Below are 27175 nucleotides of genomic sequence, written 5' to 3'. Positions count from 1 at the left end.
GCCAGCCTTTTATCCTCTATGTATTCTAACTTTAACTCTTTAGTTGTATTAACTCCGTACAGAGTAGATTGGATTTACTGAAAATTAGGATGGTTCCAAGATTTGTCTACTGAAAAAGTTTAAATTTGCATTTTGTATGCTCTGTCCAAAGGAGAAATGGGCAGAGCTTGATTAATAATTGGAAGTGTATAAGAAATTCTTGGACCCTTGATTTATTTACATATTGACCAGTCCTTTTTTTTTCCCATAAAGTTTACTTGAGATAGCCAACTTTAATGTAAATGAATGCCAGTCTGTGGCATTAAATTATTCAGTGCCCCTTCTGTCAGATTCTATTCCCAAATCTTCTCTTTCTCAAAAACTAGTTAAAAGTAGCTTTTTTAGTTAATAATACTTAAGATTTTTCTCAGATTTGTGTCTTTGCATAGCATGTAATTGCTTCTGAAGCCATGTATGTGTTTCTTAGTTTTTTAAATTGACAAATAACTGTATTTGTGAGGTACAATGTGATATTTTATTGCCCAATACATTGTGGAATTATTAAATAGGCAAATTAGCACATCTGTTACCAGATAGTTTTCATTTATTTGAGAATATTTTAAATTCTCTTGGCTATTTTGAAATGAATGATACATTGTTAGTAACTATAGTCACCATGCTATACAATAGCCATGCATGTTTTATTGGTAGTAATACTATTTTCAGTAATTCAAGTCTACTCATTTATTGTTATTAACATTTCATTTTAGTTAACAGTGAGTCTTTACTAACACTATTTTATGAGTCTGTCATAAAACTTGCATTGACTCTGTGAACACTGGCATTCTCTAACTTTCCTTTCTGTCCATGGCCACAGACAAAATTATGGATTTGAAGGAGCAGCCAGGTAACACTGTTTCGGCTGGTCAAGAGGATTTCCCATCTGTCCTGCTTGAAACTGCTGCTTCTCTTCCTTCTCTATCTCCTCTCTCAACTGCTTCTTTTAAAGAACATGAATACCTTGGCAATTTGCCAGCAGTATCACCCACACAAGAAACACTTCAAGAAACTTTAAATGAAGCATCTAAAGAGTTCTCAGAGAAGGCAAAAAATCCATTTGTAGATAAAGATTTAACAGAGTTTTCAGAATTAGAATACTCAGAAATGGGATCATCCTTCAGTGGCTCTCCAAAAGCAGAATCTGCCATACTAGTAGAAAACTCCAAGGAAGAAATAATTGTGAAGAGTAAAGATGAAGAGGAGGATTTAATTAGTAACGTCATCCTTCATAATCAACAAGAATCACCTATATCCCTTTCTAAATTGGTTAAAGAGGACAAAGTTATGTCTCCAGAAAAAACAAAGGACAGTTTTAACGAAATGGAAGTTGGAGTAGAAGCACCTATGAGGGAGGAATATGCAGACTTCAAACCATTTGAGCGAGTATGGGAAGTGAAAGATACTTATAAGAAAGACAGTGATGTGTTGGGTGGTCAAGGTAATATAGAGAGCAATTTGGAACATAAAGTGGATAAGAAATGGTTTCCAGATAGCCTTGAGCAGACAAATCATGAAAAGGATAGTGAAAGCAGTAATGATGATGCTTCTTTTCCTAGTACACCAGAAGCTGTAAAAGACAGTTCAAGAGCATATATCACATGTACTCCCTTTGACCCAAAAGCAACAGAAAGCATTGCAACAAACATTTTTCCTTCATTAGAAGATCATACTTCAGAAAATAAGACGGATGAAAAAAAAATAGAAGAAAAGAAGGCCCAAATTGTAACAGAGAAGAAAATGAGCACCCAAACATCAAATCCTTTTCTTGTAGCATCACAGGATTCTGAGACAGATTATGTCACAACAGATAATTTATTAAAGGTGACTGAGGAAGTAGTGGCAAACATGACTGAAGGTCTAACCCCAGATTTAGTACAGGAAGCATGTGAAAGTGAATTGAATGAAGCTACAGGTACAAAACTTGCTTATGAAACAAAAATGGACTTGGTTCAAACATCGGAAGCCCTGCAGGACTCACTGTACCCTGTAGCACAGCTTTGCCCATCATTTGAAGAAGCTGAAGCAACTCCTTCACCAGTTTTGCCTGACATTGTAATGGAAGCACCATTAAATTCTGTAGTTCCCGGGGCTAGTCCTTCTGCAGTGCAGCCTAGTTCATCACCATTAGAAGCTCCTCCACTTAATTACGACAGCATAAAACTTGAGCCTGAAAATCCCCCACCTTATGAAGAGGCCATGAATGTATCAGGAATAAAGGAAGACATTAAAGAACCTGAACATATTAATGCAGTTGTTCAGGAAACAGAAGCTTCTTATATATCTATTGCATGTGACTTAATTAAAGAAACAAAACTCTCTACTGAACCAAGTCCAGATTTCTCTAATTATTCAGAAATGGTAAAAGTTGAAAAGCCATTGCCTGATCATTCTGAGCTAGTTGAGGATTCCTCCCCTGATTCTGAACCAGTTGACTTATTTAGTGATGATTCAATACCTGAAGTTCCACATAAACAAGAGGAAGCTGTGATGCTCATGAAAGAAAATCTCACTGAAACTTCCTTTGAATCAATAAAAGAACAAGAAAATAAGGAAAAACTCAGTGATTTTCCTCCTGAGGGGGGAAAGCCATATTTGGAATCTTTTCAGCCCAGTTTAGGTGCCAAAAAAGATTCCCTGTTGCCTGATGAAGTTTCAACATTGACCAGAAAGGAGAAAATTCCTTTGCAGATGGAAGAGCTCAATACTGCAGCTTATTCAAATGATGATTTATTTATTTCTAAGGAAGCAAAAATAAGAGAAAGTGAAATATTTTCAGATTCATCTCCAATTGAGATTATAGATGAATTCCCTACATTTGTCAGTTCTAAAACTATTTCTAAATACACTGACCTAGAAGAATCCCACAAAAGTGAAGTTGCTAATGTCCAGGATGGAGCTGGGTCATTGCCTTGCACAGAATTGCCCCATGACCTTTCTTTTAAGAACATACACACTCCTAAAGATGAAGATAAAATGCAAGTCTCAGATGAGTCTGATATATCAAAGGTGTCCGTACTGCCTCCAGATGTTTCTGGTTTGACAACAGAGATAGGCAGTATAGTTGAACCCAAAGTTTTTATGAAAGAAGCTGAGGAAAAACTTCCTACTGATACAGAAAAAGAGGACAGATCACCATCTGCTATCTTTTCAACAGAGCTGAGTAAAACTTCAGGTAATCAGTTTGTGTACTGTTTTATCTTTTCACATCACTTTTTGACTTTGTATGAAATACTCCTTCTTTGTATCACGTAGTATATTTTATAATACCTAATATGTCACATTGATTAGAACTTTCCCACCATCTCATTTAAAAGTGTTAGTGCTTTTTCTACCTCTTTTATGCTCACCACACACTCTTGCTCTCAATTTTTCCACATAGTTGTTAGTCACTTATATTGCATCATTGAATTTAATTAGAATCATCTTCAAAATCTGTTTTTTTCTTCAGTGTTTATTGATAACATGATGAACAAGAAATACTAAGATATTTTCAGATGTTTATTTTTATCTTAGAAATGATTTTATATTTACTTTATAAAGAACAATTCTATGGCATATATTTTAACATTTTTCCAGTGAGATGTGTAATGTCAGGCATATTGAGTGGAGGCATTTTTTTAGAAAAGTGTAAATTGAGGTATGCTATTAGGAATTCTTCTGAAAAGCTCTAATTCTAATTTTTTCTTTTGACTACATTTCTAATATACCTGATTTGCATAAAGTGACTTGCACACTTTTTAAAATTTAGTATTCTAATTTGGCTGTGTTTTGTATTCTATTATGTATTATGTATTGTATTCTTCATGTGAACATGAAGATGAAAGGAAAAGTCAAAGATGACTCCAGGAATTCTGGCTTTCTGGTGTGTGCATGCATAGACAGCAGTATGAGAAGCTGAGGTGTAGGGAACATGAGAAAAGTTGACTAAAAAGGAAAAGATAAGAAATTCAGTTTTGAATATGTTGGCATTGGTACCTATGAAATACCCAAGAAGTTATGGATATTATGTATACCTATAAACATTAGAATGGACTTCAAGGTAGAAACTAAAGCCATAGAGATTAATTGTGGAGCGAACCAAGAGAAAAGAAAGATTTATTGTTAAAGAAATGATCAGCATTATAAAATCTAGAGAGGTCAGTTAAGCTAAGGATTGAAAGTTTGCCAAAATGGAGGGAAAGAGTTGGTTTTACAACAGCAAATGATTTAGGGAAGGGCTAGGCTTGAGCAAATGGATGTAAATGTTGACTATTTTAGTTTGAGAACGTGATGGAAAGTGTTAGCAATCAGAAGAGAGTATGAGGTTGAAGAAGGGCAATTTTTTCGAGGAGGGAAAGTGTGATTCCAGGTGCTGGTATAGAGTCTTAGGGTAGATTGTAGAGCCCAGGTGGAAGAATTAGTCTTAGAGAGGAAGAATGATGGTGCTTTGTAGTGAATGGAAAGTTTAGGTGTTGATACTGCTGAAAATTTGTGGCTGGAAGTTTGAGAGAATTATTTAATGGTTAACATTTATTGTTTGAAGCAGTGTGTGTGTTAGGTTCTTTGCTGAGAATGAACTGGAACATGCTTGAGTGGAGTAGATATGAAATACTTTCTGACTAGGGAAACATTCTTTGTGTTAAGAACTCGTGAAGATTGAAGGATGATAAATATCCTGGGTCTGGGTTCAGAGAAAGCAAATGGTTGTATTGACTTAAGGTTGTGTTTTGCTAGGTGTGCTCAGTGGAAGGACAGTGAGTCAAGAGAGTTATGGATAATAGCAAAGAACAGTTGAAAGTGATGGACTATGGCATATAAGTTGAGGAAATGAAAAGAAGGCATTGATAGGAAGAGAGTAGGTCATTGAACTTGAGGTCCAAATTAGATCTAAGAACCCAAAGTGATGGGAGTAAAAATGTGACTGCCAAAATGTTGTGGTCAGTTTAGTGTTGTGAGTGTATGTGGCTGGGTGTGTTGGATGTTGAATTTGGAATTTCAGAACAATAGCTGTTCAATTTGAATACAAATGGTCAATGTTTGCCTGTGAGACAAGGCCTACAGTGGAGCTGGGTAAAGGTTGCTAGAGTTTGAATTACATTCTGGAAAGTCACCCATGATAATGACCTGACTTAGATGGAGAAGATTAGGAATTAGGGACAGAAGTCTTTGGTAAAGGACAGTGAGTGAGACAACTGACAAGATAGTAGATGAGAGCAATTAGGAAGGATAGAGGATGACATAACTGAATAGTCAAGGTCTGTTTAATAATTGTCTGGAAGTCGCATTTAGATGTAGAATATAGGAGAGCACACAGCCTCCATTTAGAAAGTTCTACGGGAAAAGCAGTATCCATCCTCAAGGAAGAGTCAGGTTTTGGTGAAGGTGAGGTAATGCATTCATCAAGTTGTAAAGAAGTTAAGGATTATGAGAGCTGGTTCAGGTGGAAGGTGGGTTTCACAAACATGGGAAAGTGTTTTGGGAGGGATCAATGGAAGGACAATACCTGAGAAGCCCAGTACAATGTGTTAATGATAATGTGGGTAAAGACCAAGGAGAAACCAGGATGTGAGCAGGACTGAAAGGCTTCTTATGAATCCAGCACTGCCTGAGAACTTCAAGCTTCTAGTCCTCTGGTAGATGGAAGCTCCCAGGAATTTCAGGAATTGACTGTTTCTTGGATTGATTTTACTAAACTTCTAGAGATCTGTGGCCTAATAGGTCAATGTTAAGGGAAAAATAGGGGCCATTGCCATAGAAGGTTTAGTGGTGTTGGCTGATTGAAGAAAGTTTAAGTAATGCTTGGGCTTTTTTTCTTTCTTTCTTTTCTTTTTTTAAGGAAAATAATTATTTATGCCTTTTCTCTGAGAAGACTGTTATTCATGACTTTCTTATTCAAGGTTTTCTTTTCTTTTTTTTTTTTTTTTAGTTTTCTTCCCCTGCTTCTCCCACCCTCTCCCTTTTCCTCCTTTCTCGGATTAAATTGTATATATTTATAAGATACAGCATGATACTTTGATAAATAATATATAATGTGTACTGACTGAATAGAGTAATTTGGATGCACTAAATGTGTATATTCTTGAAAAACTACGGGAAGGAAATCAAGTGTTGGTATAATGAAAATAACGAGTGACATTAGTTCTAGTCTTGGCTGTTCCACCTGCAATCACTTCATCTTTCTTCATATCACTTTACTTTTCTATAAAAGGAATGGGGTGAGATTAGATCTTTACAACTTGATAATTTCCTTCTTTGTAAAGCCATCTGTTAAAACATTGTGCTAGGTTTTTTTTTTTTTTTTTTTTTTGTGGGAGAGAGAAAAATAAATACGAAATCTTGCCCTAATATAACTTTCAATTGGTAGAGACAGACTGGTTAAGGACAGAACTACATTGTGATACATGTTATAATGGGTACAGTCATTTACTTCCCTATCTTCCCAAAAGTATGGGCTAAGCATACTGAAGTCAGATATACCATTAGACTAATAATATTGGCTCAAATGGCTTAAGAACTTTACAGCATTCCTAATTATGATATATAGGAAATTTTGTTTTTTGCAGTGCTGGGGATTGAACCCAGGGCTTCACACATACTAGGCAAAAACACTCCAGTTTGGGTTTTTTTTTTTTTCAAATGTCCAAGTCTTATTGTTTTTTAACACTGATAGATATTAGATAACAAAATGTCAATTTCCTCAGGTCATTTATTATCTCAAATTTTTGTTTTCTTAAAATGACATTTTGTAGGCAGAATTCAGTTTTAATTTTGGAAAGGAAGACATAAGGAAAATGAACAAGGTATTATGGTGCATACTTTGTTGCTTTGTTACTTTTTTAAGTAAAACTTGTCAGGTGGAAAAGAATACTGGTCCCTCCCCTCACTGTTGAATGAAAAATTTGTAACAAAATGTTCTTAATTTGAAATGTAAATGCTGATTTTTCTTAGTCTATATTTTATTTACACTATACCTCATCATTCAGAGTAAGTTTTTAATTATCTAGGCCCAGTATTTTATATGTGTTCTCTATTTAAATTTTTAAAAATCCTGGCTAAAAATTTATGATTTTGATACTTATTTTCCACTTTTGTTTTTAAAATATATTTTGAATATTATTAGCATTAAAAGTTTTCAGTTTTTCACTCACTTTAAAAAATAAAAAAAGTAGAAAGTAAAATACTTGTTAATACTTGCATAAATTTATTCTGTATCCCAGCCAAATGGGTAAAACTTCTGAAAAGAAAGTTAACAGACTGGTGACACTATCACTTGAAACTTAAAATGTTTGTCAGATGATGCATGGAATCTCAGTGTGGCATAGGAATGATGGTTTATGGATATCAGCATTTAAGGGTTGAGAGTGAAAAAGCATTGGTACATGGTAAAGGAAAAAAGAGGCCACTGGTATAGGAATGGCTTCACAGAAGAGGTGATTTTTTGAAAGTTACAGATAGCAAATATGAGTAAATAAACCTAGACATTTATATGTGTGTACAAATAGGCACACAGAGAAGTTTTCCAGATTCTGTTGTGGTAGATACAGTATGTTCAGTATCTAATCCTATGTACTTTGTAGATTTGTACACTGGCCACATGTGACTAATTGTGAAGAAACATTTAGGTTTATTCAGAACTAAACTGAAAAAAATCAATCTATGCTAAAGAAGGTTTTTGGTCAGTTAGTTGCTAAAATTATCTCTGGAAATAAGCAATAAAAACCCATAGTATCATTTATTATTTTTTTCTGTTTTAAAGCTAATTGCTTTTTTTTTTAAAAAAGTTAACTTTTTATTGGAAATAATTTCAAACTTTAAAACAAAGTTGGAAAAATAAACAGTACAAAGAATGTTTTATAACGCTTTATTTGAATTCATCTATTTTACCCCATTTGTTTTATTTTGTGATTTCTCTGTGTGTGTGGATATATATATATATATATATATATATATACACATACATATACATTTATATATATCTTTCATTTGTGATTGCTCTTTCTGTATAAACTAGATGTGGTCATGTGTTCATCCTTGTTTTTTTCTGAACTGTTTGAGAATAAATTATATCTTTGGCCTTTTACCCCTAAATACTTCAAATAGAGATCATTCTTTTAAAAGCAATTTCACATTCTTACTTCATTTGTCTTTACCCTTAACTGAAAAGAAGGAACCATTTTATAGTCATTGAAACCTCTTAAGTCTTATGGATGCTAAGTAACTGACCTAGGATTATGTAACAAATTATATAATGTACATAATACTTTTGAGCTTCTTTATATATGTGTCCCAGACATTCAGCTAATTTTTTATTTATATTAGTTATTATCTGTTTCCACATAGATGATCTTAATTTCCAGTAGGAACTACAATTCCAACCCAGGTTTTGTCCATTTCTCAGTTATTTGTGCGTTTTGAAATAGCAATTATTCTCCTGATTTTAGTGAGAAACAGAGATGCTGCTGTTGTGTTGTGTTGTGTTGGGCAGTAAGCAGTGCAAGGTTTTGTGTTGGCTTTGAGTTGGGCAGTAAGCAATGCAAGGCTTTGATAAGAAGTCAAGAAAGTTGACTATTGTCAACATTTTCTTTCATGTTCTTCCATATGTAGAATATCAACTAGAATATTCTGTTGCTGCTATGTGGAGACTGAAAACCCTGTTGTGATAGACAATTGCTGTTCATTTATATTGTTAGTAGGCCATTGGTAAAGAAAGGTGCTAATGTCTCCAGTTCAAACCATTGAGATCTTGACTTAATTATAGTGATTGATATATATATATTTTTGTTGCTTGATTTGTCACTAATGCATAAACTATTTTCAGTTCATAATCAAAATATAGATTATATCTTCCTGACCTTTTGTGAGTAAAAGTGTAAACTATTCACAAATTATTTATTCGTTATACTTAAACTGCATAATGTTCAGGGTTAAGCAACTAGTAAAAGAAGCTACTTAAAACTCCATTATGAAGGTAAAGAGTTTAAAAATTATGCTTCACAAATATATATATATATATATATATATATATATGCTTCATATGTGTGTACTTAAAGAATTTGCATTTGATATTTTTATGATTAAACTTTAATATTAATTTAAAAATTACAGCTTTTGGCCTTTCTCACTAAAACATTGTAGGTACTAAGGTTCTAAGTTTTGTCCACTTATAAAAATATATTTTTAGTAAGCAAATATTAGTTAGACTTTGATTATGAAGCTGGCAGTTAATCTGATTAAAAGTAAGAACTTTAAATACTTTCAAATATATAAATATTTATTTAGCATAGCAAGGCCCTGGTTTTTGATCTCTAGCCCTGGAATAAATAAGTAGATATATAACTGAAATAGTATTAGTAAATTTTCACTGTAGCTAAATTAAAACCTATATTTTGTTAATAAAGGAATTGATTATGTTTACTTTTAAAAAGTATCGTTGTTAAATTTGTGAGGATTTATTTAGTGCTTACTAAGAACCCAATAAAGAAATATACCATGTAAGATAGGTACCACTAAATATGTGGTTAAAAGAACTTCATTTTGAGCATTTTACAGACTATAGAGTTCTTATCCTTGCCTTTTTCTTAGTTTGGGCAAATGTTTTAATAATCTGATTTTCAGGAGAATAGTTCATGAAGCAATCTGAAATTTATGTTCATTGTACAGATCTGAGAAATATAGAAAGGCATTTGAATGCGATGGAGAAAATTGTAGTAACTGCTCAAACAATCATTGTTAATATTTCAGAATACTGCATTCTAGTCTTCAGTGTATGTGTGTACTTTATAAATGTAATAAAACAAGCATTTTATAAAATTGGGATCATATTCTGCTTGTCATTTGTAAGTTAAAAATTTTTAACAGTATCTTAATTGCAAACATTTTTGTATTTTTAAATATTCTGTTGCTGCATGATATTTTAATCTTAGTGTTCTTAGTATAAATATATCTTAACCAGTCAGTTCACTGTTGTTGGACCCTTAGATTATTTCTGAATATTGCTGTTTTTGTTATTGATATTTTTATATCTGGATATATTTTACATATTTAAATTATTATTCTTTTCACTAATTTCTAGAAAACCTGTGTCAGTGGATATCAGCATGAACATTTTCAGAGTTTTAACAAAAGTGGACATTAGAAAAGTATGAATTTTACCCTTACAACAGAATAAGAAAATACTCTATCACCAACTGTTATCATTTTTTTTTAGGTGATTTCCACATTATTTAAAATTCGAAAAGTACAATAGTTTTCTTCCTGTTTCTGTTGCCTGTTCACCTCATACTCTTTACCAGAGTCACCTTTTTGGACTTAAGTAGTGTTCTAGACATTTTATACTTTTTAAAAACTTTATGTGTGATAGGTGAAAGTGGTATCTCTCTTTTGATTTTTAATTATTAGTGAATGTAAACACACTTCTAATATGTATTTTTGGCTATTTGTATTTTGTTTTTTATGAATTGCTTTGCCCATTTTTAAATTCAGGTGTTCATTTTTTTTCTGACTTTGTGTGTGTGTGTGTGTGTGTGTGTATATATATATATATATATGATGAAAACTCATGTTAGTTTTCCTGTAATTTTCCAAAATATTTTTATTTTATTTTATTTTACATTTTTACTTTTTCATAAAGGAAAAATCTGTCTTTATTTACTTTTCTTGTAGTTTTCATTTTTACATTTAATTCTGATCTATTTTAAATGGATTCTGGAAGAAAATCATTTTATTCTACGTGTTTTTTGCTGGTAGAGTTATTTGCCTATTTCCATTGTACTTTAATCTAGTTCTCTATTGCCAGGAACAATCTATGGAAGTGCCAGAAAAATTCAGAGTAGTTTTTGCTAGATTGTGTGTCCTGGATTGGGCAATCAGTTGTAGACTGTGGGTGTTGCTGCCATCTAGTGTTGTTGATAGAAAACCAGTTCTGTAGAGTACTTTGTAACTTTTGACCATAGGGAATAAATTCAGTCAGGCAGAAAAATTTAGTAAGCTGGGATTATCTGTTCCAAACTTATGAATGACATTAAAAATTATTTTATAAAAAAATTTTGCATTTTGACATTTTGTACTAAGTCACACATGTTTGAATCATGTTATTATAAACATTTTGAAGTGACCCTCAAGATTTCCCCACAACTGTGTACTTTAATGAAAAAAATCTTTAAAAGATCTGTGCAGAGCCTAAAGACAAGTTACTTTTTGAATTCTGAATTTAGAAATGCTTTGGTCTTTTAGGAGTATCTATGTATTTATTTTAGATTTTAATGTAATAGAATTTAATTCTCATTAAATAGTATCACTTTCAATTTCTTTGTAGATTTTAGCAGCTCATGTGAAATTATTTATAGACTTAAAAATGCACATTTTTTTGGCTATGTGAAAACATCATTCATTTCATACATTTTCATTTCTTAAGATTCAGTTCAGTTATGTTGAAGTGCTATAATTTAGTCTATAGAGGGCATTGTATTACAGCACATGGTAGGGTTTTAAAGGGTTTAATACCTCAGTAATGTATGTTTAATTTTATACCTTTGCTTAGCTCAGAATAATTATATTGTAAAGTAAGTTTTACATTACACTGTAGTTGTAGTTGTTGTTATAAAAGAACGATTAATTTAAAAGAATTCCTGTTCTCTGGCTGGAAGTAGATATAATTATTTTAGCTACCAAGACAGTATACAAAGCAGCTAACTTAGGGTGTTGCACTTTCAATATTAATGACCGCTTTTTTCTCACCTGATATCCTTTGTATCTCTAAACATTGTGAAGAAAACTTTTTAAAAAAATATTATTAGTGGTTGATGAACTTTTTTTTATTTGTATGTGGTGCTAAGAATCGAACCCAGTATGTCACATATGCTAGGCAAGCACTCCACCACTGAGCCACAATCCCAGCCTGAAAACTGTTTTTTAAATTGATGCCTATTGTAAAATGCAGTTCAATGCTGTCTCAAATCCTTCCAATTACATACAAGTACATACAAGTCAGAAAAAAAAATTATGCTCAATTTCTGAGGTTATCGAAAATCTTTTTAAAACTTTTTTTTTAGTTGTAGTTTTGGACACAGTACCTTCACTTTATTTATATGTGATGCTGAGTATTGGACCCAGTACCTCATGTGTGCCAGGCAAGCACTTTACCACTGAACCACAACTCTAGCACCAGAAATATTTTTTATTCTTTAGAAGGAATTGATTTAATCATAATTTTCATGTGAACTTTGTACAATAAAAAGATGAACATTTTTATTAGAGATATAATTACAAAGGTAATTTTAGAATGTAAAACTCTTTAGAAAGGAGTTGGGTATATTTGGAGGTCTTTATCATGTTCATGGGAGAGGGGAATACTGAGGGTATGGATATTGAGGAGAGGGAAGATGCTAAATATGAACTTTGAACTTTTATTTCAAAAGTTCTAAAGAAGGCTGATTTTTCAGATGAGTAAAATAATACTTTTCACCCTTCCCACTTTATACCCTCCCAATATGGAGCAGGACTTAGAATGCACATTAAACTTCTGTTTACTTGAGTTATAAATAAAGTGTGGTTCCTCTTTTGGGAGCCTTTTACTTTTAAGGAAAAATAGGGTTCTATCTCAAATAATCAGTGACATTTTGCAAGTTGGGATGTGCTCTATTTGAAAATTCCTTCATTTTAAAAAAATAAATTGATGAAAAAATAAAGATACATTTTAGAAAGATATGTCCTTTATTCAATTCATTAAGATGGGGTTTAATGTGAAATAGCACCAGTAAACTGCAATATAAATTTTAATCTCATCCATTTTTCAGATTTAAACATTTTTTTGCTTAGCTAGCTACACTTAACAGTAGTTTAAAACTTTGTAACAATGAAATGGACAGAATGGCAGTGGACTTCCATGAGCTAGTTTTCCCTGTACACTTATAGTACCCTAATTTGCAAAGAAGATGAAATGCTTACTCTGAAACCTTATGGTTCCTGTGTTCACTTTTTAATCTGCCTGGAGCACTGTTAAGCATGTTTAATGTTTAGATGAGTGAATGTGTATTATTGCACATTCTTACCACTCTCAGACTTTTAAAAAAGTATTAAAGTAATTTGAAAGATGAGAAAAAAAAAACCTTTATTTCAAGAAACCTTTTTCTCCTATTTAGTAATCTCTAACTTGAAATAATGTTTGATTACTGTTTCTGAGTATTTCATTCCCATGCTTAAGTGTTCTTTGGCTTTCAAGTTTTTTTTTTGGTTGTTGTTTTTGTTGTTCTTTTCAGTACTGGCGTAGAACCCAGGGCCTTGAGCATGCTAGGCAAACACTGTATTACTAAACTATACTCCTAACCCCTGGCTTTCAGTTTAAACGACTTATTACTAGAAGTATTTTCTTGGGAATATTTTATACTTAATGAATAGTTTGGGATTCTAAACTGTTGCATGAAGAAGCCACATGATTTCACCCATGATCAGATTTATAACAGGTTTCTCAAATGGAGTGGTCCATTGGATAAAGTTTAAATATTAACTGAGAATACTAGGTTGTTTTTCAGAATGATTTTATTTTATTTATAATTGGAGTTAGATAGGAAAAGAAATGAGTCATTGGTATATGGGTCTCTTCTGATATTAAGAATTTTTCAAGGTTTTACAGCCCATAGTTTTACAAGTTTCAGAAAATAACCCTATTTAAGCATTGGTTTAATCTTACATATTTTTGTACAGAGGCTACGTATTTGGAAAATACTTCATTATGCCAAACACTTAAAACTATTTTAGCTTATTTGTTATTATTTATTGTTTTTTCTGCTTAGGCAGACATTAGCATCAGGTAAACCAGTTGTGGAACATAAAAACATACTTTCTATCCTAGAAAAAAAATGCCAATTTTATGAAGTTCAAAGAAAAAAATATTAGAAATGTTTAAATAGTTTTGTTTTTATGTTTATTAATAACATTTTGGTTTGCTCATGTTATTTTTCCAAGGCAAATTATATAATTAGCACATTCTCCTCAAGATACGGATTTGTTAATCGTGTCTATGGTGAGATCTAATAAATATTGAATGATAAAATTCAAGTAGATGATAATTAAGTATATATTTGTAAGTGTCTGGCTTTTCGTAATTTTAAGAGAAAAAATATTATAAAAATTAGATTGGTTGAAATTAATTTTTTCTATCAAAGTAATGTATATTCAGTAAACATTAATTAATTTTACTTTGATTTTTGTTTGTTCCCTTATAAGTGTGCAAAATGCTGAATATGTAAGCCTTAATAAACTTGGAAGAAAGTAAGAAGAGACTCAGCTTTTCCCAAGCTTGAAATTTAAACTTTGTTGGATCAGTCCATTTTTATTTTTGTGAGAAACTATTGACTTTCAATAAACTAAACCGGCAACATAATTCAACCATCTGTCAAACACACACACACACACACACACAAATGAAACCCTGCATATGACTTTATATTCAGTGTTTGGTCAAAGAACAACCTTTTTTTTTTCTTTTCTTTTGGTAGCTTGCCTCTTCCCCCTGCAAATGCTCATTTGGTATGTGCAACAAGCAAATGACTAGAACAATAAACAGATAGAAGGAAGGCATTAATGCCTGAGTATTAGTAGCCTAGTTACAGATTGCACTGCGTCAGACTGCTCCACACCCAGAAGACGTCAGGTGACTTCAGTCCTGCTGCAGTTGTGTAGCAGAGGAGACTGCAGACTTGGGTTGAGGAAACGGGTATTTCATGTCTCCCAGGAGTAGATTTTTGCAGTTACAGCTTTTCTCTTGGTATGCATAATTGATAATTGCAGCTGGAGGGCAGATCGTGACAAGAGATGGACGGTCAGAAGAAAAATTGGAAGGACAAGGGTATATCTGCTTTTTAATCTTTCATTCAGTTTTTTGTATGGAACTAGTATATATTTCTATGAGTAAGCTTTGCAACTTAGATATATTTGGGGTTAAAAGTGAAGCCTATGGAAAGCTTAATGCTGAAGGACTAAAACAGCTATCGTGTTTTTACAGTTGGTTGTGTTCTAGAAAATGACATGCTGTTCTCTTTCACTGGTGTTTGGTTTAATCTTTTTCAGTCCTATCATTTAGGTTTTGTTCTCTAACCTTGCACATTGTAAATAGTGTAGGTCTAACATTTCATTTATTGGTCACTTTGATATAAAAAATTTACATAATTCTCTTTATGTAGTCCATGGTGATATATTTTCTGTGACTATTTTAAAGCAGCTTATTTGGTTAGTTGAAATTCTATCCAAATGTTTGTAGGTAGCGAGATAACTGCGTTTGCAATAATCCTCTTTTCTTCTTTGGAAATCTGACTTGAACCTTTGAAATTACTGACTGCCTTTTAATATGTTTTCCTGTATTGTGAAATCCTTCAAATATATGCATAATTTTCAATGCATATCTATATTTAAATCACTAACCTTTGTCCTTGTAATAACCAATCAGTGATCTTGATCCCCTTTCCTCCCCCTTGAAAGCCCAGATCCTTTCAAATCTCAGTGGATCATTGTGTAAGAATTTAAGCTTTTAAGTGGTAAAATGTTGACTGTATTGCATGTTTTAACTGCATTTTAAGATGTTTAAGTGCCGTTTTTTTTTTTAAGAGAAGGTGGTAGTTCATATATTTGACCACTTAGAAAAAAACCATCTTAAAATTGTTAGAACTGCTTTTAAGTATCCCAAATTGACATTCTACACAAGCAAGCTTTTTTTTTCCTCTGACAACATTCAAGTTTTGTAGTTCTTTTTGAATGTTATTTTCTTCTAGAATATATTATTGGTAGGATGGAAATGTTTCTAAAAACACTGCCTAGAGCTAATAACAGTAACATTCACAATGTCCTTTTAAAAAAATTTCTCAATAAAGAAATGTAGGGAAAAGGTGAATCTAAGATTGAGTTAAGATTAACACATTAGAAAAGTTTTATATTTAATATAAAGAACAGAGAACAATGAAGCTTTACCTGTTTGTTTTTTTTTCACAAGTGAACTTAATAGAAGAATTTTTTAATCTTTTGAGCTATTAATGTTAAAAGTGAAAGATGAATTGATACACTGAAGTTTTTGATAAATAAAAATTACACTAGTGATAATATAGTAGTAAGCACAGGCTTTAAAAATAAGTGAAAAGTCAAAATAGAGCCTATTCTGCAACTTTTAAGGCTCAGTGTTAATAATTTAAATCTTAGAACATTAAATAAGGCCTTAAGTTCTTCATTTACTAAAATAATTTGAGGAATGTTTAAGACAGAAGAAATTAAGATCCAGTTCAGTCCATATCTGTTTATTTTTAGGCACAAATACAGAATCAAATTTATTCTTGAATATCTCTGAGGAGTCTACTTTGTATGTAATTGGAATGGCCCAGTATTTTTTTAGTGCTTTGGCTCTTTTGTAAGACCAGCTGTATTTTTCTGATTTAATGCTTAAAAAAGAATATGTGTGTGTGATATAAATCGGAAAACACTTGACAGGCTGAAGCTGCCATAGGCTGAGTTTTTCCTCACTTTTTTGAAAAGTGTTGGACAGTAAAAGAGTGATCCTAATCTAGGGTCTAGGTAAATTTTAAAAACACGCCAGGTCCCTTTTTGTTTTTCCTTTCTATTTTGTTTTTATTTTTGCCCAACCTGAGAATTTCTCTGATTTCAATGTTTAAAAATGTTTCAATGTTGGTTTTTTGAGTGTTTTTGCTGTTTTGGTCATTTTGTTTTTGTGTTTGCTGATTAACTGATATATAAGACATTTGATCTTTCAGACTAATAATAGTGTTAACAATTTGTATTTCTCTATATATTCTTAATATTATCATGTTCTTTATATATCCTTTATATATAAATGTATTCTTAATTATATATTCTTAATTATTTTATATTGTTTCTTCCTGATGCTTAGAACAAATGAAATCCATGTAATGTTAGTTTTTTTTTCTTTTTGGTACCAGGAATTCAATCCAGGAGCGCTCAACCACTGGGTCATATTTCAGCCTTTTTTATTTTTTTATTTTGAGACAGGATCTTGCTGATTATGATTAGGGCCTTGCTAATTTCCTGAGGCTGGCTTGTGATCCTTCTGCCTCAGCCTGCCAAGTCACTGGGATTATTAAACTCTTGGAATTAAGACTATCAAAGGATGGGTAGGTTAGAGGGGTTGGGGTGAGAGAATGGTGTAATCATTGAGTCAGACTAGAACTTTCTGGTTGACAGAATATATATATATATATATATATATATATATATATAGCACAGCAGTTGAAAGATAAGATTGGTGTGGTCAAAGGAGATCTAGGTCAGATTTTCTCAGTCTTTTCTGTTGCTGGTGCCTCTTTAAAATACACATTCCTCTGATCCTTACCTACCATATCAGAGCTTACAGGGCCTGGTAATATGTATTTTAAACATCTTGTAGTTCTTACAATACAAATTTTGATTTTGGCTAGACTAAGAAACTTACCCTTTTTAGTCTCTAGTTTCCTTATTTGCATGATTTGTAGGGTTCCAGTTTTGAGGTTCTCTGCTTTTATGAAAAGATTCCCTGGACCAGATTGTGGAAGACATTGGGTTTGGGATTTTGTCATAAAGGAAATAAAGAGCCTTTGGAAGTTTTAAATTAGGGAGTAATAAATGATAAGTTAAAGAGATTTGTTTAGGGTGTATAATATAAGTTGGAGAAGCACCTAGAAGCATACCAGTTAGGGTGAATGTAGTTATACTGAGGTTTTTTGGTTATTTGTACCAGAGATTGAATTCAGAGGCGCCTAACCACTGAGCCACATCCCCAACTACTTTTTATTTTGAGACAGGGTCTCGAAAAGTCACTTAGTGTCTTGCTAAATTTTTGAGACTGGTTTTGAATTTGATAATCCTCTTGCCTCAGCCTCCCAACTTCTGGGGTTATAGGCATATGCCACTGCATCCCACTATACTGGCATTTTAAAAAGTCCTGTATTTATCAAGATAGGAATGAAAAGAAAGTGACAGATTTGAGAAACTCAAGGAAGAACTACTTGGCATTTGGCAGAGACTTGAAGGATGAGAGTGGGGTGGTGGGGATAGTGCTCAAAAGATAGCATGAAGTTTCAACCAGAATAAAATGTTAACAATGACGTTGTTTTATCATTAGTGGAAATAAGTAGACAGAAAAACACACCAAGTTGGGTCTTAAGTTTTGAATTTTAAGTAATATAGAACATATCTGAATTTCCAAGAAATGACAATTTAATGATAAAGAATTTGGAATCAAATGCAAAGTGAGACAGATGAATACTTGCAGGAAGTTCCCAATGAAAGGCCTGAAGATTAAGGAAGGAAAGCCTAAAACCTACATTATGGGGGTATGTGGCACCAGAAAAAAATCAGAAAATTATCCTCAGAGCAGAAGCCACAAGAGGTTAGTGTAGTTTCACTGCTATAAAAGGGCTAGAGAATTTTAAAGAATTGGGTAGTTAAATTATATATAGAAGCCAAATAGTGTGAAGATGGAGAGATGATTGTTGACCCTGTTAAATCTTAGGAGTAAGTGCAAGACTGTTCATTGTTATTATTAATAACTTTTTGGATTGGGCAGTTAATATTCCATAGGTGTCCTTTGAGAGAAGTTTCTGTAGGACACATGGGAACAGAAATATTCTTAACATTAAGATTCAGTTACACTTTCAGAACAGTGGCTTTGAAGTTTCAGGTAGAAAGGAGCAGAGGTCCTTGTGCTTAGAATGCCTTATTTCTCTTGGAGAATGCCAAAAAATGCCTGAAGACATTTAGCATTAACAAATTATGAGACCAACTGATGAGGAAAGCCCCTACCTTTGAAATTTAAGCTTAGCTGAAACCCAGTGTTTAGGCATTTATTAGATATTTCTTATCTTGGTTTACATGTGTAATAGAAAATTTAGAAGGTATGTAGAAGAACCTATCCCAACACAAAGAATGGTTTGGGGGTATATTTATAACAGGGTGTACTTGTTGGGGAGGTGAACATATGGTACATTTTGTTCTGTAAATCTTCCACCACTGAATAGGGAACTATCTTCCTTTTTGAAAATAGTCTGCATTCTGTATCACTGTGATATTTCTCTATATGTGTTATTAATCCCAAATATTTAAATAAAGCATTCCTAAAGATTTCCAAGAATAAACAATGCTAAAAATGAATATAATTGAATATAAATTTTTGTTCTTTTTTTTAAAAAAATAATTTTCTTTAGTTGTACATGGACACAGTGACTTTATTTATTTTTATGTGGTGCTAAGGATTGAACCCAGTGCCTCACACATGCTAGGCGAGTGCTCTACCACTGAGCCACAACTCCAGCCCAAATCTTTGTTCTTATCCATGATTATTTCTATATTGCTGGGTTATAGTATTTAAGTTTTGGGTGCATGTTGCAAAACTGCTCTCCGGAAATATTGTATAAATTATTATTTTGAGCAATGAGTGAGTGTATTGTGGAATCATGGCTAAGATATGTACATCTGCTGTATATGCACATCTGATGGTTTTAGCTCCTTATATAACTGTTTTGTCAGTTTTAAGTAAATTGCTTTACAAGAACCAGGATGTATTAAGAAAAGCAAATGTGAACATGTTTCTATATGTGATGAAAATATGTGACTAAGTTTTCTGTGGATAAGTACCAAGAGCATTGGAAATAGCCTCTCTGTTTTATTTACCTAAATCTTGGTACTCCTAGTTTTTAGCCAGATACCTATCTAGTCTTTCCACCAAATCCCTTGACTCAGCCAAAGTAAAATGAATCTTCCTAAAATGCAGTTCTCATCATAGCACTGAGGGGTTTCCTTTACTTTTCAACTTAAATTATACTGTCTAAACTGGACTTTTAAAAATTTACTTTCTGACTCTACTAAACTTTTAAAAGGCTTTTCACAGCATAGTTTCAACCTAAATCTCATCTCCTATTACTCTTCTCTTAGATACATTGAAGGATTTGTTCCCTAAACATGCCTGTTCATGCATTTGCTTGTGTTTTTTCTTTCTAACTTAACATTTTGCTTAAGTAGTATTATCAGAGACACCCCCCACCCCCCCCACCCCCCCGTCTTCCCAGGTGGAGGTGATTCAGCATTCTTTGGAACTCCCATCTCAGCTTTTCACTTTGTGGTTTCTATTACAAATGTAATATGTAAACTTTCTCTAGCCTGTAAATTCTTTGAGGGCAGAAATGGTAGCCTAATCACTGGGCCTCTGAGTTCAGCCAGGTGTACTCCTGGCCTTGAACAATATATTGTTTTGGGGAAAAATTTTGCATATTTTTTATATAGGACAAAAAATTTAGCAAAGGTATTTCCTGCTTTTCCCCATAAAAGCAATTAACATACACAATCTTATGAATTCAGGATTTTTAGATAATACCTTCACATAGCATTTTAATAGTCATATATTCCATATTCTTATTTTACAGTTAAGGCAATCCAAGCAAATTGAAGAGATTAGATTATGTGCTCAGGACCACACAGCTAGTGGTGTGAGGCCTTTCTTTTTATTTTGCAATTTGTATTTTACTTGAACAGAACTAAAGATTGGAAATTATGAAAGCTTAAAATGATCCATGTTTTTTTATTTGCACTTGGTCTGCCTGGCATCTTACTATAAATGGTGTATGTATATATAAATATATATGTATATCTGTTCATATTGTATATACATGTGCATATTATATATGTATATATATCTTTTTTTATAAATACATACTCTGCAATGAGAGGCAGTAGTCTATTTCACCAACTATGGAAGAAGGTAGGTGTGGTTAGTAGTTTATTATTGTTAGAAAGTTAAGCCTAGTGAGAACTTCCCAGGCCTGGGGTGCAATTTCTCCTTGTCCTTAAGGATTACATTACTTGCTTGAATGTAGAGAAGAATATTTCAGCAATGAATAGAATTCTTCTGTTCTCTGAGTATCCCTAGGTTTTATTTATTCACTTTATTTTCTGCTAGAATTTGGGCTGAAGAATATTGAATTTAATTTAGCCAGTGCTGTTTTTTTGCAAGCTTAGAGCAGTGCTTTGAGGTCAAATTTCTGATTTTCATTACTGGGAGATACACACACGCACACGCGCACACACACACACACACATGCTTTTGATTTTAATGTTTGCCACCAAGGCTTGTGTGAGGTGTGGTAGACAATAACATACTATTGCCTTTCTTCATGTCACCACCATCTTATTATTATAGCATTTGCTTTAGGAGCTCAAACCAACTTAAAAGTCAAGGAGTATCAACTATTAATGATATCCCTACAAATCTGTTGGTAAGAGTTGGGCATTGAGATAGGCTTAGGAATTTCTGCTCCTAATATTCTGATTTTCCATAAGAATGTGAGGAATTACAACTGTTATTTGATGTTTATACTATCCTTTGCAACTAAATATGTTAAAATTTATGTACCTAGAGTACAGAGATGCCACTTAAAGATTTATGTTAAAAGAAATGGAATTAAATTTATGGATTTCCCTGTGAAGGAAAAATTCTCATGGCATAGAAAAATTTAAAGTGGGAAATTAGAATTTTTTTCTGCCCTGCTTTTGTATTGGAAATTACATAAAACTAAAAAGTTAATTGATGATTTTAATTGTACAAGAGACATACGTTGGTGATGGTTGCATTCCAGTGTTCTCGAACTTACAAAAATATTTATTATCTCTAGAAGGCAATAGACTAGCGTAGCTGGTTTTTACCTTTCTGCAATATAGTGAGGCATTTTCTATCTACTTGAAGATACTTTAAGGAAGAAAAGACCACTTGCAGGCTGGGGTTGTGGCTCAGTGGTAGAACACTTGCCTAGCATGTGTTAGGCACCGGGTTTGATTCTCAGCACCACATATAAGTAAATGAATAAAATAAAGGTCCATCAACATCTTAAAAAAAAAAAAAAAGACCACTTAGTGAACCCAAATTTCTTACCAACTAATGGAAGGAAAATGAGTTATGACTTTTATCTTGAAACAAAATCAACAATTAGGAAAAGAAGTTTGTTTTGGTTTATTCCTAAAAAAAGTTTAGTTTATAATCACAGCTGTGTATAATTTCTTAGAATACACAGAGGATGAATCAAGTTTTTGGATTTTGTGGGAGTACAATTTTGCCACAAAATTGTATGGTAGCACAAAATGGCATCTTTTGTGGTTTAATTTCACAGGGAATACAATGGTATATAATGATCCCTTTACAAAAAATGTTCAAGGGTTTTATTACTTTCCAGGGGGCTTCTCATAATCTCATGATGTCAGATAGTCTTGCTTTGAAGTGCCTATTTATTAGACTGTTAATCTCTTGGAACAATTCTCCAGCATCACTGACAATAACTACTTCATAAAATTCTGCATTATTAGGAAGATTTGCAGTTTCACACTACGGTTGATTTGTGTTGTTTTATGTGACAAATTTAGACAATGGGTGAGACTGGATATTGTTAAACATATGGGATATTTAGGAGATTGTATTAATTTTGAGGTTGTTTAGTGTATGTTTTCTCACATATGATAACTTGCTTTCCTATGCGTCTACATTTGATATTAAATTTAAATTTGAGCGAGCATACCATTGTATAATTATAGAGGGCTAGAAGTAATTTTTAAAATTACTTTTTTTTAATGTTTATTTTTTAGTTTTAGGTGGACACAATATCTTTATTATTTTTAGTTTTATTTTTATGTGGTGTTGAGGATCGAACCCAGCGCCCCGCACATGCCAGGTTATCGAGCTACTGCTTGAGCCACATCCCCAGCCCATTTAAAATTACTTTTTAAGTAATTTTAATTGCCTTTTAATTTTAGTATGTAGGAAAGGATTTGTGTCTGAAAACATCCACAATGTTGGATACAAATTGTATTCTCAGGAATAGTGTTGAAGATCTTGCCTTAGCATAGAATTAGTTTTTTATAAAATGAAACATTGATTATAATTATAGTTACTTAGTTAGTTACGGTTTTAATTTATACAGATAATAAATACTTGATAGAAAGGTGGTTAGAGGTAATATGTACAAAGACTTACCACAGGACCTTGCTCGGAATAGGGAATTGCTTAATAATAACAGAAAAGGCAAGTACAAAACTTCTACTTTATTATGCTAGTTGTTGCTTTCCTTAAGCGTGTGGTAGTTGAAATTGATCAAAGCATTATAATATTATTGTCAGAAGTAATGCAGGAAAGATTAAGTGATGAACGAGACAATCATTTCCATAGGTAAAATTTCCTGTTTCAAATAACTTCTTAAGTAGATATAATTTTTTTCTAACTTTTCATGGGGAAACAGGTTATGTAATCTGTTTACTCAGATTACACTGATAGTAAATTGAAGGAAGAAATAGAATTTAAGCTCCTCTTACTGTCTTTATGGAAAGAACTAAGGTCTCCCTTCTGCATAGATCCATTTTCTTGACCTTTACCTGTCACATATTTGCTGCACAAATGCTTACTGTGTGCAAGTAAAAGTTTACTTCGTGCTAAATGGTCAGTTTTGAATTCCAGTAACTTCCTGGCAGTTGGGAAGAATTTAATTAAGAATTGCAATTCCTAATAAATATTTATTAATATAAAGATTATGGTGAAAAATTTTTATGCCACTCTAGTATTTATGTATATATTTATTTGTTAATTTCATGTTGAACTATTGTTCTCATTCTTGACCTAACTTTCATTCTGTAAGGTCTATTTACTTTTGCTCCAGAAATATTTTCCTGTTAGCTATTCCTTACCCTTCTGCTATTTTTAGGACTATCTGTTACTTTCATCCCCCCTAGACAAGACTTTAAAATTGAAGAGCATCAGTAAGAATTTGATTTGAAGCAAAATGTAATAGGATCATTTCTGCATGTAAGGCAGGTGGGCTGGCACTATTTTTAGCTATGGCAGTTGACAGTTTGATTACCAAATGTAGGCGACACTTCTTAACTCTGCATTGGATCAGAAATTTTTATCTTAAATATTAAGTTTACTAATTTATTTTGAATAAAATTTTAGTTTGATAAGGATTATACTATTCTGTGCACTGCATAAAACACAGTTAAAATGTTTTCCACATTTCTTTTGTTTTGAAGTAAATCACTTTTTTCTAAATTATAAGAATTATTAAAATTGATCAACATTATTTTAGTATTTCATAAGCCTTCCCTACAATTATAAGAGGAAAGACACCATTGCATTAATGTCAGATATTTAAAATAGTGTTTAAAGTTGAGGCCACAGTAGTAGTTGAGGCTACAGTTAATCATTACCTTGAATGATTTAACACTATTTTTCAATATTGAAGGAAACTTGAAGAACCATGAAAAATTAAGCTTTTCTTATACAAGCTCTTTTAGTTTTGGTATCTCAAAAATAAAGGACCCACCAACTCTTCGCTTATTTGTTAAAACAAGGGTTTTTAATTTACTTTTTAAATTTTTTTTAGTTAAACGTACAATTCACTGATTTTTAGCATAGTCACAATCATCTACATGCCCATTAACAGTCATCCTCCTTCCTCCCCCTGCCCCCAGCAACAATTAATCTACTTTTTATATCAGTAAAATTACATACTCTAAACAATACATATAAATAGAATCAAATATATAGCCTTTCATGACTTTGATTTTTTTCATTTAGCATCATGTTTTCCAGGCTCATCTGTATCTGCTACTTATTTCCTTTTTATGGCCCTCCAGTTTTCCATTGATAGACACTTGAATTGATCTCCTTTTTTGACTAGGATGTATGATGCTACTAAGAATATATTCTATGTAAGTTTTTGTGTGAACGTAGGTTTTTTTAGTCTACTGGTGCATTCTTAGGTGTGGAATTGCTGGGTCATATGAAAATTTTATGATTAACTTTTTGAGGAACTGCCAAACTGTTTTTACAGTGGCTGAGTTTTATATTCCCACCAGTAGTGTGAGAGTTCTAGTTCATTGCTTTTTGCCAATATTTGTTATTGTCCATTTTTATTATAGTCCATTTTATTATATAAAATCTCATTGTGGTTTTGGCTTTGCATTTCCCAAATACTCAATGGTGTTGATTATCTTTTTATGTACTTTTGGGCCATTTGTATATCTTCCTTGGAAAAGTATCTATTCAGATGCTTTGCCCATTTTTAAGTGGGTTGTCTTTTTTACTGTAGAGTATGAAACTTTTTATATATTTTGAATTCAAGCCCCTTATCAGGTACTTGATTTGCAAATATTCTGTTTTGTGGGTTGACTTTTATTTTATTTTTTTAAATAATATTTTTTAGTTGTACATGGACACAATGCCTCCCTCTCCCTCTCTCCCTTCCCCCCTTCCCTCCCCCCTCCCTCCCCCCTCAGAATTTAATCCATTGCTCATATGTGCTAGGCAAGTGCTCTACCACTGAGCCATAACCCAGCCCTTATGGGGTGACTTTTCACTATGATTGTGTACTTTCAAGTACAAAATTTTTTAAGATTAAGAAATCCAATTTGTTTTAATTTTGTGCTTCTTGTTTTTGCCTCATCCAAAATCTCAAAGATTTACATCTAGTTTTTCTTCTAAGAGAGTTTAAGTTCTTTAGATCTTTAATCTATTTAGAGTTAACTTTTGTATATCATAGAGGGGGACCAACTTCATTCTTTTGCAGTGAGTTCTTCAACTCTTGAATTCTTCCTAGTTGTTTTGAATAATCAAAACAATAATATTCTAGATTCCTTGAATTTTCATATGAATTTTTTAGGATTTTTATAGGGCTTGCACTGCTGATCAATTTGATGACTGTTCCATCTTAACAATGTCTTCCAATCCATGGACATGGATATCTTTCCATTTATTTAAGTCATTAAAATTTCTCATCAAGTTATAGTCAGTTTATAAGTCTTACATTACTTTTTTTTAAAACTTCATTCCTAAGCATTGTATTCTTTTTATGTGAATGTAAAGGGCATAATTTTAAAAAATATTTTTGTTTTTCTTTTTAGTTGTATACAGTGTGTTTTGGTATCTCATACATATATGGAGTATAACTTCCTGTTTTTGTGGTTGTACACGGAGTTATATTGATTGTGTATTTATATAAGAACATAGGAAAGTTATGTCCAGTTCATTCTTCTTTCCTGTTCCCATCCCCACTCCATTCTTTTCATTCCCTTTTGTCGAGTCCAATTAGCTTCTCTTCTTCCCCTGCCCTCTCCGCTTATTGTGAGTTAGCATCTACATATCAGAGAGAACATTCAGCCTTTGGTTTTTTTGGGATTGGCTTATTTCACTTAGAATGACAGTTTCCAGTTCCATTCATTTACTGGCAAATGCCATAATTTCATTCTTCTTTATGGCTGAGTAATATTCCATTGTGTGCATATACTACCTTTTCTTTATCCATCTGTTGAAGGGCATCTAGGTTGGTTCCATAGCTTAACTGTTGTGAACTGAGGTGCTGTGAACATTGATGTGGCTGCATCACTAAAGTATGCTGATTTTAAGTCCTTTGGGTATATGCCGAGGAGTGGGATAACTGGATCAAATGATGTTTCTATTATAAGTTTTCTGAGGACTCTCCATACTGCTTTCCAGAGTGGTTGCACCAACTTGCAATCCCACCAGCAATGTATATACCTTATTCCCTACATCCTTGCCAACATTTATTGTTAACTTGTATTTTTTATAGTTTTACCATTCTGACTAGAGTGAGATGAAATATCAATGTAGTTTTATTTTGCATTTCTTGAATTGCTAGTGATGAACATTTTTCATACATTTGTTGACTGATCGTATTTCTTCTTCTGTGAAGTGTCTGTTCAGTTCCTTAGCCCATTTATTGACTGGGTTTTTTTGGTGTGTGTGTGTGTGTGTGTGTGTGTTGCGTCCCCTGTATATCCTGAAGATTAATGCTCTTATCTGAGGTTCACGTGGCAAAGATTTTCCCCCATTCTGTAGGTTCTCCCTTCATGTTCTAGATTGTTTCCTTTGCTGTGAAGAAGTTTTTTAGTTTGACACCACACAATTTATTGATTTCTTTTTAATTTTTTTAGTTGTAGATGGACACAGTACCTTTATTTATTTATTTGTATGTGGTGCTGAGGATCAAACCCAGTGCCTTACAAACATACTAAGCAAGTGCTCTACCACTGAGCTACAATCCTAGCCCTCCATTTGTTTTTTTCTTGATTTTACTTCTCAAGCTTTGGAAGGCTTATTGAGGAATTCTGTTCCTAA

General features: G+C 32.7%; 1 protein-coding gene across 2 annotated transcripts in view; it reads left to right on the top strand.

Moving 5' to 3' along the window:
• Nucleotides 1-27175, top strand: part of Rtn4 (reticulon 4) — a 66179-nt gene that overhangs the window by 17363 nt on the left and 21641 nt on the right. Inside the window, exon 3 of one of the 2 annotated variants that reach the window (XM_026399889.2) lies at nt 857-3211. In XM_026399889.2, the coding sequence (XP_026255674.2) occupies nt 857-3211 (2355 nt within the window). Of the gene's footprint in view, nt 1-856; nt 3212-14614; nt 14864-27175 lie in introns of those variants that run through there. The other variant, XM_026399888.2, reaches the window with a different exon arrangement.

The sequence above is a fragment of the Urocitellus parryii genome, chromosome 12 (genome assembly GCF_045843805.1).
Source record: "Urocitellus parryii isolate mUroPar1 chromosome 12, mUroPar1.hap1, whole genome shotgun sequence".
Classification (NCBI taxonomy): Eukaryota; Metazoa; Chordata; class Mammalia; order Rodentia; family Sciuridae; genus Urocitellus; species Urocitellus parryii.
Note: the sequence above shows the minus strand (reverse complement) of the source record. Positions and strands in the feature narration are given on the sequence as shown.